The 22,263-nt window shown below is 45.5% G+C and overlaps 1 protein-coding gene across 3 annotated transcripts in view; it reads left to right on the top strand.

Annotated features, from left to right (window-relative positions):
• Parva (parvin alpha) overlaps positions 1-22,263 on the top strand; it is a 155,579-nt gene that overhangs the window by 79,369 nt on the left and 53,947 nt on the right. The window contains exon 1 of one of the 3 annotated variants that reach the window (XM_052762984.1): positions 6,513-6,555. The exons of the other annotated variants lie outside the window; for them this stretch is intronic. Within the exon in view, the coding sequence (XP_052618944.1) occupies positions 6,528-6,555 (28 nt within the window). The 5' untranslated portion in view covers positions 6,513-6,527. Of the gene's footprint in view, positions 1-6,512; positions 6,556-22,263 lie in introns of those variants that run through there. 3 annotated transcript variants of the gene reach the window in all.

Raw genomic sequence — 22,263 nt, 5'->3', positions numbered from 1 at the left:
TTTGACTCAGAAAATATGGTCACTGTATCCCCAATACCACAACAAATGCCAGATGGCTTAAAGAGCTAATTTTTTTAATGGTTCACTTATCCCAATTGTTGAGGAAAGACAATTTTCTGACTATTGAAGCAATTGAAGAAATTATCGGTGACAAGTTTGATGGGTTCAATTATGGTTTTTTTTTTTAAAAAAAAACACCTTTTGGGGGTTTATGAAGAAAATCAACAAAACAAAAGGGACAAAGAGAAGCAATAGATCGGGGAGCAGTTATGACGAAGTATGACAACCAAAATCTTAAGAGCCACATACTTAGGGAAGAATTTTTAAAAATTGAAAGGATACGAGTAAGTCTTCATTTTGAGGGGCTGGAGAGAGGGCTCCAATCAATAAAATGCCTGCGGTGCAAGCATGAGGACCTGAGTTTGGATCCCCAGCACCCATGTTCAAAGCTGGGGGTGATGGTGTCATCTGGAACCCCAGTGCTGGAGTAAGATGGGAGTCAGGAAGGTCCCTGGAGCTCATCCACTGTCGGTCTAGCTGAATCAGTCAGCTCCCAGTTCAGTGAGAGATCCTGTCTCAGCAAATAAGGTGGAGAGCAATGAGGAAAGACAACCAGTGTTGACCTCTAGCCTCCACACACATGTGCATGCGCCCATACACACGTGTGCATATATTTACGTGTATACACATATCACACACACAACTTCATTGGTCAAATATTCAAAGGTTGAGAGCAGGCAATTCACACGTGTAAACTGTAAACAAATCTCAGGAAGATAAATATACAATTCACATAAAGAGTCAGCATTTCATACCTACTATATTATCAAAACTAAATAAAAGCCATCAAATCTAACCTGGGCAGAGCTTTGTGGAAACACATCCACCTGGGTTTTGAAGAGGACATTATGAAATACCTTCTAATTTTTCCTCCTCGATATCAGTGTTACAGGAAGCAAAGAGATCACAAGATGTTCCCTTCTGACCCAACAATTGTACTTTTGGAAATAGAGTCAAGAAAATAACACTTGAGACAGACAGGGCAGGTAGGTAGATCAAAGTTGATTTAATTTTATCTACACTGACACAGCCCAAATGACCAACGAATGCATGATGGCTCAAGTATGTTTTAATAGGCCAGAGTAAGTGAATGTTTCGTCATTATTAACTACCAAATGAGCTTACCTTATAAACATGTGGAAAGACGTATTTTGAATGTTAAATCACAAAAACACAATGAGCATATCTCAGATGGACTGAGACCCTGTAAAAGCTCATCTGGTCCAGCTACAAGGATCAGGTAAGAAGCTAGACTTCGTCATCTTTTCATTTCCTGTGATGAAAGTGTATCCTGCCTGTTGTGACCTACTGTTTTTTATTGTTGGTCTTAGACATTCTAACCAGAGGCAAGATTTCCAAATGGAGAAAAATAAGAACACAATTATGACCCCAGAGCTCTGAACAGTAGGTCTCAGAAGTGAATGCCAGTTGCTTCTTTAGACAGACCCTCTGGCAAGGACAGCTGCTTCCAGCATGGTGGTGTATGCCCTGTCTTTCCTAAATGTGAGCCTCGAATGCTGAAGTGATGATGAGGCTCTTTCTATGTGTCATGTGAACCCTGTAACATAACTGTTTACACTTGACTACTAAAGTGATTCAGCTCTGTCTAACATAACAACACTCTTAACTGCAGGTTAGTCAATAGGCTCTATAATAAGAGCTTTGTGTATTTTTTTAATTTTTATATTTTTTTTAGCTTTGTGTATTTTTAAAACCTCAAATACTAATCTGCTAAAGTAAAAGTGGAAATGGATGGAGACCATTCATTATGCAAATAGGAATTTTGAACCTAACCTGTGACCTCTTTTTTGTGGGGAAGGGTGGTTCTTTTTTGAGGCAATGTCTCAGGTGTCCTAGATTTTGACACTTTGAGGCTGAGAATGGCCTTGAATTTCTGACCCTCCTGCCTCTACCTCCTGAATACTGGGATGACAGGGACCAAGCCCAGGTTTTGAAGCACTAATAATGAGCCACCGTGTAGGTGCTAGAAACAGAACCCAGGTCTTCTGCAAGAGCAGCAAGTCCTGCTAACTGCTGAACCATCTCCATTTTCTTCCTTTTCAAAATTAATTTTTGGCATTATTTGTCTGTGTGTGTTCGCATGTGCACAGGCCTTTGGATGCTACAGTGCACTTGTGGAGGTCAGGGAACAGTGTGCAGAAGCTGGTTCTCTCCTTCTACCATGTCAGTTCTGAGGATGGAACCCCAGCTGTCAGGCGTGGCCACAAGTACCCACGCCCACTCAGATGCCTAGTGAGCCATCTTACCTCCTCCCCTCCCTTCTTCTTCCCTCCCCTTCCCTCCCATCTCCTCCCTCTTCCCCTCCCTTCTCTTCTCCTCCTCATCCTAGCTATATAAATCAGTGTGAGTTGACATTTGGCCACACAGCTTTATTGGAATTGATGCAGGGGAGAACTGTTTGTAACAGGGGGGGAAAAAAAGGTGTCTCGTGTATTACAGCAACTCTAATTTGGGTTTAACTTGTTTTGAGATTTTAACTCTCAATAAATGGATTTTGATGTTTATCAAAAAGGTCACATATTATCGATGGCCAGAAAGCGGCACTGAAGGGCCTCTCTGGTAAGCAACATTGTGGAGAGTGCAGACATCTGACTCACTTTCACTCTGACTCTGCAGACTCTAGCTCGCTTTGTCCTCTCTTCCTCTTCAAGCACATTTCCCAGCCATGTCAGAAGTTCTCTCTAGGGACCATCTACATGTCCCTTGGCAGGGGACATTAGGCAATGTCTAGGAACACTTTGGTTTTCATGCCTAGGAGAGTGGGAGGATGTTAATGGCATCAGGGCAGATAGGCCAGGGATGCTATTAAAATCCCTCAGTGTGCAAGATAGTTCCCTACAGCAAAGATTATCCAGTGCAATGGTCAGGAGTGTGTGTCCTGTGCTTGGAGCTAGACCGCACGTGTCCCAGGTGCTGACATGATGCCCTAACAGCAAGGCTACTCTCCAGATATTTTGCAAACTAATAATCTCCACTATCAGCTAACATGCTAGATATGTCTCTGAGCCATAATTTCTGCATATTCACTTGCTTATAAGAGATCATTGTCATCTTATTTTACTAAAACTGAATAGTATGGAACCCAAGAAAGGCAAGATTTGAGAAAGTAAAGTAACTTGGCCTAATCCACACAAACCAGTAGCTGGTGAGAATATTCCTCCATAATTAGATTGGTAAAAGGGCAGAATTCATATTGACTTTTAAAGTGTGTATATATGTGTGTGTGTGTGTGTGTGCAGTGTATGTAAAGATGTGGATACCTGTGTGTGCATGTGTGTGTATGTGCAGTGTATGTAAAGATGTGGATACCTGTGTGTGCATGTGTGTGTATGTGCTGTGTATGTAAAGATGTGGATACTTGGGTGTGCATGTGTGTGGAGGCCAGGGGTCAACATCAGGTATCCTCCTCAGTCTCCCTTCACTATATTTTTAAAGATTTATTTTCTTTGACATTACAGGTATCCATGTGTGTCTGTATGTGGATATGTACACATACAGGTGCCCTTGGAGGTCAGACATATCCGATCCCCCTGGACCTGGAGTTAGGGTGGTTGGTGAGCCACCTGATGTAGGGGCTGGGAACCAAACTCGGGTCTTCTGTGAGAGGACTATGCACCCTTAGCCATGGAGACATCTCCCCAGTCCCTCGCCACTTGTCTTTGAGACAGTCTCTCTCTGAGCCTGAGGCTCACCCATTTGTCTGGATGGCAGGGCAGTGAGCTCTCAGGATCTACTTGTCTCCACTTACCTCTCCCTGGGATTACAGATGCGTGCCACCGTGCCTGGCTTTTTCTGTGCGGGGGGGCTGGGGATCTGAACTCAGGTCCGCATACTTGAGAGGCAAGCACTTTGCCAGCTGAGTCATATCCCCAGCCCTGTAATTTTTGTTCAGTCAAGAGCTTTGGGCATGCTCACCTCTTTTGTCTTTGCTGGAACCTTGTGGAATAGATACGCTCTAATATCCATGTAAGACACACAGAAAGTAAGATCTACTGGAACTTGGCTTATGTTGATGAGCTGGTACCATTGAAAATGATGGTCAGTCTCCCCCACCGCACTGTGATCCCAGGAAGGCACAAGCCTTGCTGCTTCCCCATGCTGGCAGCGAACCCCCTGCTCGTCTCCAGTCTGGCAGCAGTGCGGGCACACTGTATGATGAGGAGAGCCGAGAAGGAAGTAGCTGGTTATTGGGCATCCTTAGAGAGACCAGTGGAGGCCTGGCAGTGACTTGGCCAATGTGTCATGTTTTCTTTGCTTGGGTGGTTTCCTATGGTTCCTTCATTCCATGGGCCCTCAAAGCTGCTCATGAGAGAATTGTCCTAGCCACCCCCTAATCCGGGTTGAGCCTACGGAGGTGTTTGAATCTCCTCTTGGACTTTATCAGAACAAACAAGGCCTCTGATCTTGAGTGGTTCCAAACACATGTAAAACTCCTAGGTTTCCAGGCAGGTTCAAGTTTCTACAACATGCTCTTCTAGGGAGGTGGATGTCCATGTTCCTGCTTAATGAAATTTGATGACACATGAGACTAGATAGACCCTTTTTCCCCTGTCTGATATCTGGATATTTTCAGAACCTAGATAATTTTATCCTATTTACATCAAACACGTAGGTAACGCTAGACTTTGATATCTGTATTATTTCTGGGGAGGTCTAATAAGATTATGAATGACAGTAATTGACATTACATGCTTTAATTAAATTTCCTTTGCTGCAAATCAGAACCTTTTAGCTCAGTCCTACAGTGCAATCTCTAGGTTTGTCTTTCCCATACAATAATACATTAAGCAGTAGGGATGAATAAACTCACTTTTGGAGATTCTCTGTCCTGTAGATTAAGTAGGATAATGTATGTGAGGGGCACAGTTTAATGCTGGTCATATAATCTTTTAATTAAGGACCATTAGGTAAATTTGCATAGATTGTATCTTTTAGCTACTAGCTAGTTTGAATAATATGATTATATTGTATGATATTCTGATCATGGATTTGGCAGGTATGACATGTGCCCTTTGTCAACTGACCATGGGTAGTATAGACACTCTATCCCATAATTTCTCTTTCTAGGGTTTCTAGAGGGTCACTGAGGACTTGGAGTTCTATCTTTTTCCAAAAGGGAGAAATTACAACCGGAGATAGCCCCATGTCACCCCCCCCCATCCTCTTCCACCCCAGTTCAACAAAACGAAACCCTCATCCATCATCCTGAACAACAAACCCGCCAGAGAGGAGGATGCTAGGAATCAGATCCTTCGGACCTAACCTTTCCCTTTATATGGATGGGAAAAGTACCCAGATCTCAGAAGATACGCTTTCTTCGAGAACAGTCCATACCTTGGCCTTCAGGATCAGATGCTACAAGAAAGGAGAGTCCTCTGCTGGCCTCAGGAGACAGCTCCTTCTATCCAGAAGCCCTTCTGAGCTCTCACGAGCAAGACCATTTTCATCCCCTTGCTCAGTCTGTCCCCATGCCTAGGGCAGGGAGACCTTTGTAGGGCCCCAAAGGACAGACCTTAGTGGTGGTCATCTCTGCTACACCCTGCTTACGTGATCCAGACGACTTGGGAACAAGTCCTGAGACCCCACAGTGTGCCGTTAGAGCTCAGGTGAACTGGTCTCTGAGTCAGCTGACCTCCGCTGGTGTTAGCTCAGCACCAACACCAGTAACCCAGTGAGTGGTCCAGGCCCGCCTCTCCTGGAAGGGCTTTGCTTCAAACCAAGCAACCAGCAAACTCTATGAACCAGTGACAGATTTAAAGCCAAGAGGGATTTCTTTTCCTTAACACAAGTCTGAACTTACAAATGTTTCTGTGGTTATTCTGTAGCCTTCATTGTCCTCTCCATAAGCTTAGGCTTTTTCTCCTGGTAGGGCAGCACCCACATAACTATTGGGAGAACACTTGGTGTGTGGGGAGGGTGTGCCACATGGCCACCGCGTGTCCAGGGCTGGCTGGGGTCATCCAGGTGTACCTCCACCTTGCTTCTGCCTATAATCACAACTTCTAGTCTGTAAGGGGCTCAGAAAGTTCAGAAGATGCTTTTTGAAGTGGCCCCCAGCATTGACCCCTGGAAAAGGGCAACGCTCCTACTGGTGCCTCTACCCATCACTTGAGGTATATACCCAACAGAGCAGAAACAAACAGGCAGTCCACATCTCGGTTGCCAAGAGGCAGGAGACAGAATCCTGCTTGCTCTTCAGCAGATCCACAAGTCTCAAGTGGCATCATATTAAATTATATAGGCAGCCACTTGTGCTCAGCCGATGCTGGGCTCTGGGTTGTACCAGGCGAGCAGCAGCATCCTCAGGAAACGGTAGGAAGGATCCTGTCTATAGCTTTGCAGATCTCCACACATCTGAAGACTGTCCTGAAAGCAGGCACAGGGGACCCCACAGAGAGAGGGCAGCTGGACAGAAGAGACAATGATTGTGGCTGCAGGCTTAGACCATGGGCTGCGGGGCACTGTGCCCTAAAGGTAGGACCAAACATGGGCAGAGTTGAACATGCGAAGGTGGGGGTAAATCTGTGTCGGGTGTGCGTTGGCCAGCTCCTGGTATTTGGGTTTCTGAGATGAGGACCTTGCTTTTGAAGGTCATGCATATATGTACACACAGGGCTGTCCGTCTGAGGTGGTTAGACTGACTGTGTTAGAGATAATAGGGACGGGAAGGGAAGGATATAAACAGACAAGTAAGACGGGTAGGACTTAGGCAAGGAAAGCGGTACCTAATTGGACCTTTGGCTGTTTGTTCTCTGCTCCCAAAATAAGTGTAGACTTTGGCAGTGCACAGAGAAATGTGTGCCGCCCGCCGTGAGCTGCCCCTGCTAACTGCTTTTCCCAGGATCTGTCTACCAGTTCTCCCCCACAGCTGCTGCAGAGAGAGTGTCATGGTTGTCTCTGGTGGCACAAGCATGAAGAACATCAGGATCTCATGCTTAGGAGCTCATGATCAGATTCTCCCACCTGGTTTGGAATGACTCAGTCCCAATAGGTGCTGTGGGTTTGATTGATGGGTGTGCAGGGTTGTTGGCAAGATTTCCCACTCAGCTTCCATCTGTGGATAAAACGGGACTTAAAAATTCACATGTGGGTCTGTGGCTGGGCTGAGATGCCTCCTAGGACGTTTGATAGGTTGCATCAGTTGGAGCTTCTTGACCCAAGTTCTAGAAGAACATGGTGAATGAAAACCCAGTGGGTCTTCCTGGACCCTTTAAAGATGTATAGGAGAATCCTGGCTCCCTTGGTGGGGGGGGGGGCATTTTGCTTCCATCATTGATGAATTCCACCATGTATGCAGTCACCATTCACCCCTCCAGTAAACCACTTGTGCTGAAAGTCCCAACCAGAGAGCGACTGCTTAGGGGGAAGGTAGTGGAGTCAGGAGGTGTAGAGTCCACAATTAAGTTTTGGAGGTCCCTAAGCAGGACAGGTCACCCTGGGGTTGGGATAGCCCTGGGCCAGACACACAGGGAAGGAGGGTGGTGAGAGGGTCTACACCACCACTGATAGGTACTGCTGTTTCCCCAATGTATCCTTAGAGACCAGGGAAAAGTAGTTCTGGAATCTTTGCCGGTTATCTGTAATTTCTTTCTTCATAAAGATTGCACTTGGGCTGGTGGGATGGGTTGGCTGCCAGACTCGATGACCTGAGTTTCATCCCTGGAACTACATGAATGGGAGGATAGAACCAGCTCCTACAAGTTGTCATCTGACATCTACCCACATAACGTGTACATGCATACACACATGCACGCACGTACACACTCACACAAATGAATAAATAAATCCAAGAACTTTAAAACTTTTTAAACTTTAAATTACGTTTGATGTATTTTTTAACTTCCATTAAAGACATTGAGGGGCTTTTATTATACATTTGGGAAGTCACTATATATGAAGATTACCATTGGTGCTTGCTATATTAGTTGGTTTTCTTTTTGGGGTGGTACGTGTGTGCAGGTATGTTGTGGGTGCACAACACACCCAAAGGCATTGAGTGTCTTCTCTGATTGCTTTCCAACTCACTGTGGAGGCAGTGTCCCTCACTTGAACTCATAGCTCACCAGTTTGTCTAGTGTAGCTAGATTGTTTGCTCCAGGAAGCCCCCTTCTCGGCCTCTCGAGCATTGGGATTACGTACGGGCTGAGATGCCACCTGGTACTTACATGAGTCCTGGGGCTCCGAACCCTAGTCCTCACGCTGAGCCACCTCCCCTGTTCTCTTTTCCAGCTTGCCATTGTCTTGAGCATGGCAAGAGGCTTTGCTCTCATCTGCCTCCTTAGTTATTAAAATAAGCTTCTGCTCATCATCCCAAAGTACCATTAAAAGAAAAAAAAAAAAAAAAAGACCCAGGTATGATGACATATGCCTATAATCCCAGCACTGGGAAAGTTGAGGTGGGAAATGGCGAAGACTTTGAGGCTAGTCTCAGTTATATAATAAGACTTTTTCTCAAAAAAACGAAACATTTTTTTTTTAATTTAGAAATTCTAAAAAAACAAAAGCAGCTGACAATGTAAAACTTGTAACTCACATGAAGGTAGAAAGAATAGTGTGATTTTCCCCAAAATAAATCTGTCAATCAATTCACCAGTGATCAATCTTGATCTTGATATTTCTTGTCTAGTCTCCCGTCTCCACTGGAAAGTTAGTTTGGATTAAATCCCAGATATATAATAAATGCCCAAAATATATTTCATATATAGCTCTTATGCATAAAGATTTAAATTTTTATCATTTAAGTATAGTTTTTCAGTGCTTAAATTTTATATTTCAGGGTACCATACAAAGTAATGCATTTCATTATCGAAGGATTTTTTATTTAAAAATTATATAGGGGAAAAATCAATTTCTTATCATTTTCAGCTTTTCATTTTCCAAATCTTGATTATTTAGTAATTTCTTTTATAGCATGCTGGAATCCATACTTAAGACAACAACCTAAACTGTGTTGGAATTAGTGAATCCACGTTGATGCTCTTTTGAGTCTTTGCGGTGTCTTTTCTGGAGAAACGTACAGAATTTCTAGTGGTTTGGACTCTGCTAACGGGATGGTGGTGGTGTGGTTGAACCTATTCCTCTGGCCCCTGCGCTTCCCACAGAGGGAGGCTGGGAAACTTTAACTCCCCATTGCCTCTCTGTGTGATGTGGAGAGCCATTGGTGTTACTACTTAGATAACTGATCTGTCAGGGCATTGAAACATCACTGGTTAGATGAAATGACTTGTAATCTTTCCAGAGCTGGAGATAGAGCCCCCAACATTGTCCTTTTTTGAGACAGGGTCTCTCTCACTGAGACCTCGGACTTACTGACCTACTGGGGCTGGCTGGCCCGTGAGCCCCACCTCCTCTTGTCTCCGCCTAACATTGGGATCCCAAGAGCTAGTTGCCACACCTGGATTTTTACATGAGTGCCGGGGATTGAACTTGGGTCCACATGCTTGTGCAGCAGGCACTTTCCCAACTAGCTACCTCCCTGGTTCTGGAGTACTGTTATTAATCCATGGACTTACACGCAGTTGATGAGTTTCAGTCCATTGCTGTGTCTGTCTTTGTTGATGTTTAGCTTTCTGCCTCTGGCCAGCTGAAGCCTGACTGGTCCAGTAGCTGGTAGAAGCCCACAGCTGATGGGCTTCTGGAGGTCAGATGACCCAGGCTCAACCCATAGCTCCTTTGTTCTGAATATGTTCAGACCTATATAGTCAACCTCTTCTTTCAGTGACATTGGTCTTGAGATACCATGGCCCAGGTACTGTGGCTATGGGATATCATTTTCCCCACTTCTGAAAATTCAGCCAAACCAAGGCCACCAGTAGTGGCAGTACCAGCTTCCACGACAACCACCTCAGCTGTCTCCCCTCTGCCTTCACTATACTGTCTTCTTCTTCTTTGAGCATCCTCCCTCCAGACTCGATGGCAGCGGTCATATGACCCTTCCCCTCCATGTCTGGGGACTCCACTGTGCTGCCTGCCCCAGAGCATCCTTTTGCATTGCAGAGCTTTGTGTGAGCCTGCTCTTTCTTTCATCATCCTGTCGCTCTCCACCCAAGACAAGGGGCTAGGTCATTCCTTAGAGTCTCCTCTCACTTGGTTTTAGAACTCAGTTAGCTCTCCCAGTCATTCTTAGCCCGTTAGATCATCTCTGGCAAGCCCCTCTGTCTCTCTCCCAGTGGTCACCCATTCCTAGGCACACACTGAGGAGAGGTGGTGAAAGGGCAAATGAGCAGTTACTGAGTGCTCAGGAAGGCAAGTCCTGCTGTGCTGGGCATTTTATGCGCATTATGTCATCAGAGCTTGTTACCGGCCTTTGAGCTAAGCAATATGATTCCCATTTTGGAAAGGAGGAAAAGCAAGAGGCTGTACTGGGATTCATCCAGGGTCTGCCCATCTCCAAAGCTCATGCTAACTCAGGCTACCTTATCATGGTAGCATGTGTCCTAGAGTAGGCTTCTGCTTGGCTGGATTCCCTGGGGAGGCTCCCCACTCCTCCCCTGTGTGTGTCTGTGTGTGTGAGTGTGTCTGTGTGTGTCTGTGTGTGTGTGTATGTGTCTGTGTATGTCTGTGTGTGCAGGTGCAGGTGCATTCAGAGGCCAGGGGTCAGTCTTGGCTTGCGCTTCAATAACTCCCCACCTTGCTTTTTTATTTGAGAAGGTTCTTGGCTTGCCTGGAACTCGTGACTCAGCCGGGTTGGCTGGCCAGTCCGCAGGCCCCAGGGATCCACCTGTCTACACTCCTCTGGCATTGGAATTACAAGTGCAAGCCACCCTGCAAGCTTTTGATGAGAAAGCTGAAGAGCAAACACTGATTCTCGTCCTTGTGTGGCTAGAAATGTACCAATAGAGCTGTGCCCCTGCCCCTGAAGAACCTTTTCAGAGTCGCCCTACAAACTTTGGAAACTTTTTTCTTATCAAGGGGCTGGCAGGTGTTTTCAGGGTTAAACCCACACGTTGCTTGTTCTGGCTAGTGTGGCCTTGACTTCGCTCTGTCATGACACCCACAGTTGTACCAGCCTCTAGCCTGCTGTCTTCTTGTCTCCCCAACCCCTACTGAATCCTGAAGCCACTGAAGTGCCTCCTTTGAGATGCTCTCTCTAATTCTCACTTCCATGTGAGCGAGGGCAGTTTCTCCCTTGTTCTCCTCACTCTAGAACCTAGCATGAAGCTACATGAATTACTTTTTTTTTTTTTTTTTTTTTTTTTTTTTTTTTTGGTGCTATGACAAAGCATCTTAAGGAAGGAAAAGTTTCCTTTGACTCATGACTTGAGCTACAGTCCTTCATAGCTGGGAAGGCAGAGCATGATAGGAGCATTTCATCTGCATCCCGGAAGCAGTGAGAGAATGCTGATGCTCAACTCAGTCTCTCCTTTTCATTCACTCGGGTGCCCTAATCCATGAGATTGTGCCACCACATTTAGGGTGGGTCTTCTCAGTTAAGCCTTTCTGGAAATACACTTATAGATATAACCAGAGGACTGTTTCCAGGGTGATTGTAAATCTAGTCAAGTGGACAGTCAAGATTGACCATCACTGTGGCCTGGAAACATTGCTCATCATAGCTGCTAAATGTGTGTTTAAATGGACATATAATGCATGGTACTAGCTATCCCTTGCTGGCTCACACAGGTTCAACATAAGTTGCTTTGAAATGGTCTTTGTAATGTAATTAACGTCCTATGGTCTTTGCTGCACTGAACTTCTGTTGTATATGCTCGTTTCTGCCTCTAAGTTAAATCATGCTCTGTGCTTGGGAGATGCTACTGGAATGAGGTTCCCAGTGCATCGCCTTGCTCAGAGTTGAGACCCAATAATTATCCACTGAATGGAGTCAAATGGAAGGTTGTACAGAAGGCAGGCTCAGGGGAGGTGCAGGGCCCGCAATCAGCAGAATGGCAGACAGTTAAAGCAGCTCCACTCACTACAATTTCTTTTAATAGATTTTTCTGTACAGATTTGCTGTCAACATGGGCTGTTGGTTTCGAAAAAGATAAATAACCAGGGAGCTGTGATGGCTCTCATGGTGCAGAGATTGGCAGCCTGTGCCATTTCTGGTGCCATGCTCCATGAATTTCCAGATCTGGACAGGACTTTAGCACTGAGGAGGTCTAATGATAAACATAATTGCCTCACACCAAATTTCCTGAACGTCCATGTTCTGGACAAACACATATTACCAACTCTGCTCCTTCATGGGTGCCTTGATCCTCCATCTTTTCCGGTCCCTTCTGGAAGCCCAGACCTTCCAGGGATTAATGCTGACTCTAATGTAAAAAGTAGAGCTGATTATTTGGCTGTGGGTCTCTGCTGGAAGGGAGGAACAGCCCAGGGGCCCACGTTGCCATCCTGTTCACTCATTCAGTAAATGCATGTCGAGTGTTCATTGTGTGTCGGATGCTGGCAGAAGCTGATGGGCAATTCTTGGACCTTTTAGAATCACAAGGGATACATGTGTTCTTCAGATATGCACACAGGTGTGTAATTGCACACTGCTGGGTGAGATGAACAGAAAACAGACCTCTGAGAACAAAAAGACCTGATGCCATCTTTATCATCAGATCTGTTCTTCTTTCCCATCTGGTCCTTTCTGGACACCCTGGTGTTCTCCTACCACTTGGAGCTCTTCCAAGTCAGCCCTTGGTGCCCTAGTCTTGGAGTGTGTGTGGTTGTGAGCTTCCAGGCCAAGGGCTTATTCTCTCCTGGAGAAATGTGCATCACAGTGCACATCCATTGGGGGTGGGAGAAAGGAGTGAGCAGGTATTCAGTACCTCCTGTTCTAGTTTCATTTCTGTCCCTATAATAAAAAATACCCAGACAAAAAGCAACTTAGGGGAGAAAGGGTTTATTTTCTTTTCAGAATTGCAGTTAAGGTCCATGGTTGTGGAATAGTCAAGGCAGCAGGAACTTAAAGCAACTAATCACATCACACTCACAGTCAAGAACAAAGACAAATAAATGCACCCATGATAGCTTGCATGCTCGTGGTCAGTTAGATTTCTCCACTCTTGCACAGTGTAAGAATCCTTGCCTAAGGAATGATGCTGCCCACAGTGGGCTGAGTTTTCCCCCATCAATTAACTTAAGACAGTCTCACACAAACATACCCACGGTCAACCCAACATACACAGTCTCTCATTGAGACTCTTCTCCCAACTGAATGTCAGTTGGGTCAGGTTTATAATTAAAGGTAACTTTTCTTGTGTGTGTGTGTGTGTGTGTGTGTGTGTGTGTGTGTGTGTATAAAACTATCATACACACCATTTATTGTTCCATCAGACAGAGGGTTCGTCCCCTTTCTGTGGCTCTGTGGTTGTGACAATGGGCTGAACTAGCTCCGAACTTCAGCTTTGTTCCCAGAGGGTTGTAAAGGGGAAACTAATATTTGGGAAGTAGCCCACACAGGGCCTGGTCTCTCTCCTCACCCTCAAAAGCTTCCTCAAGAGGCTCTGAGGCTGTAGGACTCTGATGAGAGCAAGCTGCCTGCTCAGTGAGATTTGACATTCTCTCAGATCAGCCTAGGTAAGGTCAGGACACCCTCAGAAGCTCCCGTGTGGTCATGTCATGAAGCTAGGACTAAGAAATGGCATAGGCCTAGTGTCACAATACAAAGACCAGGGTTCTGCTTCAGGTCCAGTCTGTTCTTTATTGCTCTGTCCTTGGAGGAAAAAGAAAAAGTGTCCTCAGATTTCTTCCTAAAAATATACTCTTTATCTCCTGCCAATCTCCTGGGGTTTCTCTCTGGGGTGAGAGGTCTTGAGCCTTCCATGGGTACAACAGAAGTTTGTACCTCACAGCTTCCCATAGCCACCTCTATGTTGGCCCAGCTGTAGGAGACAGTGTAGGTCCAGTGTAATTAAACTCCTCCACTTTTCTGGCCAGGGTCTAGCTTCTGGAGTCCCATAGCCTGTGCCTAGTATGGCCTGAAAATGTGGAGACAGTTGGGGTGGGGAACTTAACTGACAGAAAATCTCTGAGAGGTACTTCCTACAAGGTCCTTGTCTCCCTCTTAATCCCAACAGCTTCCCATGGGATTAATTCACTGCTGTCCAGCAAGGATAAACTACCACATATGAGGAAGGAGATTATCACCTCTTGGAGTCCTTGGTCCAGCACACACACACCCTTCCACATCAGGGTCTCATGTAGCCTAGGCTGACCTCAAACTCAATATGTAGTCAAGGATGGCAATGTTTGAATGTTGTGCCTACACCCCCTGAGTGTTAGGATTACAGATATGTACCCCTAGGCCTGGCTTCTGCGGTGCTGGGGGTCAAACATAGGATCTCATGCATATCAGGTAAGCATTGTGTCAACTGAGCTCACTCATCTCAGTTGACAGACCCTGCTGCTGCTCCCCCAAATCTGGGAACCCCCTAAATGTCCAGCAGCTACAAAATGGTTAAGTCGTATGTGAGTGAGGCCTGGGAAAGATTGTAAGAAGTTATAGCATGTCCCAGAAATTTTCACTAAGTGACAGGACTTCATCACCTCTTACTTTTCTTTCTTTCTTTTCCAGCAAATTTAAATACATTTTAATTGGGTTTTGTTTGCTTGCTTTGGGGTGTGTATATGTACTGGTAGCATAGTTACCTGTGGGGCGGGGGTCAGAAGATAGCAAGCAGAAGTCCCTTCTTTCCTTCTACCAGATGGGTCTTGAGGATCAAATTCAGGTCGTAGGGTTTGGTGGCAAGCACGTTTATCCACTGAGCCATCTCACACACCCTGGTTTTTGTATTTTCCAAGTTCTCTTAAATGAGTATATATGCAAAATAGGGGCCGGAGAGATGGCTGAGCGGTTAAGAGCACTTGATGCTCTTGGCAGAGGACCCAGGTTCAGTCCCCAGCTCCCACGTGGTGGATCACACCATCCATAACTTCAGTTCAAGGACATCCAATGCTTTTTTCCTGACCTCTGAAGGCATCAGGCATGCAGGTGATACACACACACATACATGCAGATATATCACTCATACACATAAAATAAAAGTGACTAAAGACCCTTAAACACAACATTTGCAGTTATTCCAAATAAAGAACCTTTGGTTTTGCAGGAGAAAGCTGGAGTAATGACATTACTATGTCCTACATTTATGTTCCTAACAAATGCAGCCTACAAAATGGCATGGTATATATTTTCAGGCTTTTTTTTTTCAGAGGTACACATTTGTGTTTGGGGAATATTCCATCTACTTCATCCAATGAACCACACAGTTTCATATAAAAAGGTTGTTTGATGGAGTTGGGCCTGTACAGCATGGTATTGAGGATGTGAACTCTTGAACTAGTTGGCCTGGCATCAAATCCAAGCTTTACTTTCTAGTGACTTTGGTCAGGTAAAATAACCTCTCTGGGTCTTATCTTGCTTTCTGCATGGTGGGGAATTATTATGAATATTAAATGAGCTGTGTGCGTGAGTGTGTTGCACAGGCACATATAAGCCATGCCTATGTGCCTGGTCCAAGGGAAGTATAAGTGATTTGTTCGTCATCTTATGGTTCACACAGACTGAGCTTCCACACGTGGTGTTCCCTCCAAATAAACTCTAGCTGATGCTCAGACAAATCCTGTTTTGGCTCATGAGCAAACGGACCCAATCGGAAAACAGCATCCATGTCTGCCCACAGCCACACCCAGTTGTCATTTGCTCCGAGAGGTTGAGTAGCTGATGTGCAGCTTCTTAAGCAGAGCCATTGCACTAATAAGTGACATCTGTCAGAATTAATAAACAACAAGGTTATGGATGTTGAAGGTGAAAGATTCACAGAAAATGAGCTGCAGAAAGGAAGCTTAATCCAAGGACTGCACAAAGATAAAGCAAGTAGCAGGTCCCCAACACACCCCCATGGTTCCCTATACCCCAGCCATGCCCTGTACCTTCGGGATTGTGTCAGAACTACCTGGGGGATTTGGTGTGTTGCACTGAACACAGCGTCTCTGTGTTAGTTTGTTTTAACTGTCTACTTGACACAGCCTAGAATCACCTGGAAAGAGAGTTTAAATGGGGAATTGTCTAATCTATGACAGGTTGACTTATGGGGATGTTTGTAGAGGACTGGCCTGGTTGCTAATTTATGTAAGAAGACAGCTCATTGTGGGTGGCACCATTCCTAGGCAGTTGGTCCTAGATATAAAAGTGAAACACGCAGGCCTCTATGTAGTGACTGTCTTTCTGCTCCTGACTGAAGGTATGATATTTAAGTTCCTGTCTTGACTTTTCCCATTAATGGACTATAATCTGGAGTTGTGAGCCCTTTCTTCCCTGTGTTGCCTTTTGTCAAGGTATTTAACCACGGCAACAGAAACTAGAACAAACACCCTCCCAGAGAAGCATCACCCAAGCTAAGTGTGAGGATTGGATCCCTGGTGTTTTGCTAGAATCTGAGAGCCACCATAGGAATTGGCCAGCTCCGGCAATCTGGGGCTCATCTGCCAATGCACTCATGGCTCCTGGTACCAGAGGGGCCCCCTCTATGCCTAGGAGCCAGGGAGATAAGCAGGATCAGTTCTACTGACTAGACAGATCACTGGACATATAGTTAGCCAGCTTGCTAGATTAAATTCTGCATTCTTCTCAAAGCTTGGGGTGTGTGAACATACCCAGACTCACACCTATCCACAGTGATGTGATACCTCACCTTAATATGCACCCAGAACATCACCCAACCATCTGCTTGCATAGGATTAGGCTTTAAGAAGTTTTTAAATTGTGTGTGTGTGTGTGTGTGTGTGTGTGTGTGTGTGTGTGTGTGTGTGTAGAAATCAGAGGACAGCTTGCTGGAGTTGCTTCTCTCTTTCCACTCTGTGTGTCCTGGGAATTGAACTCGGGTCATCAGGCTTACAGCAATCACTTTTACCTGCTGAGCTATTTCACCAGCCCTCAGTAGACTTTATGGTCAAGGCAGCGGTATGGTTCTCCCTCTAAAAAGGCAACAAGTCATTGCATGAAAGAAACAAAGCCTACTGATGTGTTGTTCCACTGAGCCCCACTTGCCGTGTCCTGTTTAAATTGAACTCTCATGGCTTACTTAAGACCTCAGCAAATGTTTCCATTCACATTTTTGACTGCCTGGAGCCAAACAGTAGTTCTGCCCGCTCTCTCCCTGAGCTTGCTAGCAATTGGAGGGCAGCTGTACCACGTGCTGGGCAGAACAATAAAATCATGCCCAGGGTCACTGTTTGGCTACCTTCCAACTCTGCAGCAGCTATAAAGCCTACCAAATTAAAAACTGGTGGAAATTTTTAAGATGCAGGACTATGGATCCTTCCATCCCTTCCCATCATAGTGCCAGCCTCTCTCTCTCTGCTTTCCCCACCCTCAGGGTGTGTGTGTGCGTGTGTGCATGCGTGCATGCGTGCGTGTGTGTATGTGAGACTAAATATCTGTAGAGAGTATAAGAACATGTGATTTGACTCTGGCCTTGTGTTGCGGCCACCAAGGACTGGCTCCTGCCTCATCTATGATAGCTTTGGAAACAAGGATCATTTTTTGTTGAAAGGAATAGAGCTTCCCTTGTTTGAGGGACCGGGTGGGCAGCATCAGGGCTTTGCATTTCTTTTGGCAATCTCTCGAGAAGGGAAGTGAACCCATATGTTGGAAGGAAGAGCAAGAGGAAAAGAGAATTCCACAGTCCATGGAAAAAGCCATTGTAGACATTATGGTCTTTCCAGAGATACCGAAGCCACAACTCCAGAAAATCTTCAAACGGAGTACTTTATATGACACAAGGGAATAAAGGTTGTGGGTAGGATTTGGGGGGAGTCCATGCTGGATTACCCAGGTTGACCTAGTGTGAGCACAAGGTACTGAAAGTGGACAAGAGAGACAGAAAAAAAGGGTCGGAGAGATACAACAGGAAAACTTACCCGCTCCGCCCAGTACTGGCTTTGGAGATGGCTAAGAGGAACCAAGAGACAAGGAATGTGGACAAAGAGATAAGAACACAGAGTTTCCTTAGAAGCCCACGGAAGGATGCAGCCCAGCTGATGTCTCCACTTTAAACCAGTGAGACCCACATTGGGCTTCTAACCTACACCTCTTGCTGTAAGCTGCCATGTTTCTAGTAACGGGCTTTTGCTGCAACTGAAAACCAGCCCAGAAACTCTGGACACAAAGACTGTATATCAGGGGCTGCGAATATAAAATACAACTTGGGTTTGGGGAGATGGGAGCAAACCCTGAGCCTTCAGTAGTAGATCCACTGGTGAGACCCACCCCTTTCCTGGAAAGTGAAAATAGTCCCTTAAGCATCCTTCAGCAATGAGGAGGCTCTTCGTCCTCCTCGAAGCCTTTGTATTGGTTGCTTTATTCTCTCTTGTTGTGACAGAATACCTGGCAGACACAACTCAAAGAAGGAAGCGCTTTGGCTCATAGTTGAAGATACTGTCCATCATGGCAGGGACGCCTTGGCAGCTTGAGCGTGAGGACGCTGGTCGCACTGAGTGTGAGGACAGAGAGATGAGTGCTGGTACTCAGCTCCCCTTTTCCTTCGTATTCAGTCTGTGTCCACAGCCCGTGGGATGGTGCTGCCAACAGCCAGGGTGGATGTTCCCTCCTCAGTTAAACCTTTATGGAAACACTCCCATAGAGACACACCCGTGTCTCTATGGTGATTTTAAATCCAGTCAAGTTGACAGTGAAGCCAGACCATCACAGCCCTGGACTTTCTTGCTGGCTTCTTGGACTCTTGGATCATAATGAGCGTAGCCCTTGTTGTGAGACTTTGTGATGAACTTGGTGTTTTGTTTCTGTACAGATGTGTCTAGAAAACTCTGTTCAAGATAAAGAAATCACCATCTTCCTGGGAAAAGGAAGAAACCTACGTGCTCCCTAAAATTATGGATTTCTTTCTACCCTCCTCCCATGAATGGCGTTTATTTTTCTACAACAGTAGTGTCTTAAGGTCTCTGTTGCTATGATGGAACACCATGACCAAAGCAACTTGGGGAGGAAAGGGTTTATTTGGCTTACACTTTCACATCACTGTTTGTCATCAAAGAAAGTCAGTTCAGGAACTCAAACAGGGCAGAATCCTGGACAGGAGCTGATGCAGAGGCCATGGAGGGGTGCTGCTTACTGGCTTGCTCAGCCTACTTTCTTATAGAACCCAGGACCACCAGCTCAGGGGTGGCACCACCCACAATGGGCTGGGCCTTCCCCCATCAATCACTAATTAATAAAATGCCCTACAGTTAAATCTTACAGAGATATTTTCTCAACTGAGGTTCCCTCCTTTCAGATTATGTCAAGCTGACATAAAACCAACCAGGACAAGCAGTAAATTTATATTAACTTTTTAAAATATTCTTTTGGCATAGTTTTAGAGTCACAGAAGAATTGCAGAGATATAGTTTCCTCATACCCCATCTCTAGATCCCACACTTACTGATATCTTACATTATTAAGTACAGTATGTTTGTTAAAATCGTAGTTCAGCATCATAGTGGTTGGTTTTGGTTGTTTTCTTTCCTTCTTTCTTTCTTTCTTTCTTTCTTTCTTTCTTTCTTTCTTTCTTTCTCTTTTTACATTTATTTGGTGTGGTGTAGAAGTACATGTCTGCCATGGCACACATGTAGAGGTCAGAGGACAACTTTCAGGAATGAGTTCTCTCCTTCTACTGTGTAGGTCCTATGGACTGAACTCAGCAAACACCTTGACTTGTCGACCCATCTCACTAGCCCTGGTCTTGGTTTTTTAAAACAGGACTTCCTATATCCCTAGCTGGCCTCAAAATGAGTTTGAGGCTGGCCTCGAACCCTTGATCCTCTTGCCTCCACTCCCAAGCCCTAGGACCACAAATGTGGGGCACTGTGCCCAGTTCCCTCCTCTCTTAAGATTCTCTTGGCTGTGAGTTTTGCAGACCTGGGTTTCAGTGACCTTGACAGTTCTGAGGAGAGCCGGCCAAGTGTTTGGGTTTTGCTGTTGTCTGCCTTCCTTCCTTCCTTCCTTCCTTCCTTCCTTCCTTCCTTCCTTCCTTCCTTCCTTCCTTCCTCTCTTCCTTCCTTCCTTCCTTCCTTCCTTCCTTCCTTCCTTCCTTCCTTCCTTCCTTCCTTCCATGTGTATGAGTATTTTGCTGGCATATATGTTTGTGCATCACATCCATGCCTGGTACACTTGTGAACCACCAAATGGATGATGGGATTCCAACCCATGTCCTCTAGAAGAGCAGCCAGTGTTCTTAACTGGTAAGCCATTTCTCTGGCCCCTGGCCAAGTGTTTTTTACGTTATCCTTCTACTGGGATGTGGCTGAAGTCTTTCTCTGCATTAAGCTTTGGGATGGGGCTTTAGAGAAGAAAAGGCAAAGTAGCATTTTTTTTTTTTTTTTTTTTTTTTTTTTTGGTTTTTCGAGACAGGGTTTCTCTGTGTAGCTTTGCGCCTTTCCTGGGACTCACTTGGTAGCCCAGGCTGGCCTCGAACTCACAGAGATCCGCCTGGCTCTGCCTCCCGAGTGCTGGGATTAAAGGCGTGCGCCACCACCGCCCGGCGCAAAGTAGCATTTTTACCTCATCCTATCAATAGCACGTGGAATCCACATGCCACATGGCTATTAATGTTGACTTGTCATGTGGCTGAGGCAGCAGCGCGTCAGGATGCTCCAGTGCAAAGCCTTGCCTTGCCCCTCTTTTCCATACAATACTGTAGAGCGAGGCACGTGGCTGTCTCAGGCCACACCTAAGGAGTGGGGAATTGTGACCCAGTTTGAACAGTAAAGATGGACTACGTTATCTGCAGTTTTTTTATTTATTTATTTACTTATTTATTTATTTTATTTTGGAGGTAGAGGCTCTCTAATATCAGTGGTTCTCAACTTGTGGGACATGACCCCCTTGTGGGGGAATTTAACAACCCTTTCTTTCATAGGCGTCGCCTAAGACTATTGGAAAACACAGATTTTACATTTACATTATGATTCATAACAGAAACAAAATTGCAGTTATGAAGTAGCAACAAAAATCATTTTATGGAGTCAGTACAACACGAGGAACTGTACTACAGGGTTTCAACACTAGGAAGGTTGAGAACCACTGCTCTATGCAGTCCTGGAACTCACTGTGTAGACCAGGCTGGCCTCAAACTCACGGAGATCTGCCTGCCTGTGTTTCCCAAGCACTGGGGCTAAAGGTGAGTGTCACTAAGCCCAGCAATTATTTGGAATTTTACATCAAATTCTCCCTCATTTGTTAATTTATTCAGTTGTTTATATCACTATGGATGCCTGGATAGTTATTTTATGCCTTTGCTTATAATCCAACATAATTTTTATTTTGTTGTTGGAATTGTTCCAAGTTTCTCTGTGTGTGTGTGTGTGTGTGTGTGTGTGTGTGTGTGTGTGTGTGTGCAACATGAGTTAATATGGGTATATGTGCAGTCACGTGTGTTCGCAGGCATGCACACGCTACTGTGTGCCTGTGGCGCTCAGAGGACAGCCTCCGGTGTCACTTTCTGCCTTGTCTGACAGAGGATCTGCTTGTTTGGTCACTGGGTATGCAGGCTAGCTGGTCATGAGTGCCGGGGAATTCTGTCTCTACTTCCCGTCTCCCCATGGGGTACTGGGATAGCAGACGAGTGGTACCGTGCCCGATTGTGAGTGGGTGCTGAGATCACACTCAGGTCCTCATGCGTACACAACAAGTACTCTATCCACCGAGCCATCTCTCCGGCCCCTTCTCATTCTTTAGCCGTGTCCTTCAGAGAGCAGGTGTTTTAATAAGGTTCAACAGATTTCTTTTGTAGATTTTCCTTACTGTTTTATCTTAAAAATGCATTGCCACACCCAAAGTCAGTGCTCCCCCCCCCTTTTTTTTTGAGGGGGACAGAGAGGCGTCTCATAGCGTCATACTTTAGATTTAGGTCTGTGGTTATTTCAAGTTTGGGGAAACGTTGACTTTTCTACATCTGGACATCCAGTCATCGCTGCAGGATGCTTTGTTTAAAAGACTGTGTTTTCAGCCGGGCGGTGGTGGCGCACGCCTTTAATCCCAGCACTCGGGAGGCAGAGCCAGGCGGATCTCTGTGAGTTCGAGGCCAGCCTGGTCTCCAAAGCGAGTTCCAGGAAAGGCGCAAAGCTACACAGAGAAACCCTGTCTCGAAAAACCAAAAAAAAAAAAAAAAGACTGTGTTTTCTGTGTGGAATTGCCTTTGTGTCTTCAACAGAGAGGAATGAGGTTGCTGGGAAGGAGTTCAGTGGGTA

The sequence above is a fragment of the Peromyscus californicus genome, unplaced genomic scaffold, assembly GCF_007827085.1.
Source record: "Peromyscus californicus insignis strain IS unplaced genomic scaffold, ASM782708v3 Scaffold_4__1_contigs__length_199733344, whole genome shotgun sequence".
Lineage (NCBI taxonomy): Eukaryota > Metazoa > Chordata > Mammalia > Rodentia > Cricetidae > Peromyscus > Peromyscus californicus.
This window is presented reverse-complemented; position numbering and strand designations above follow the sequence as displayed.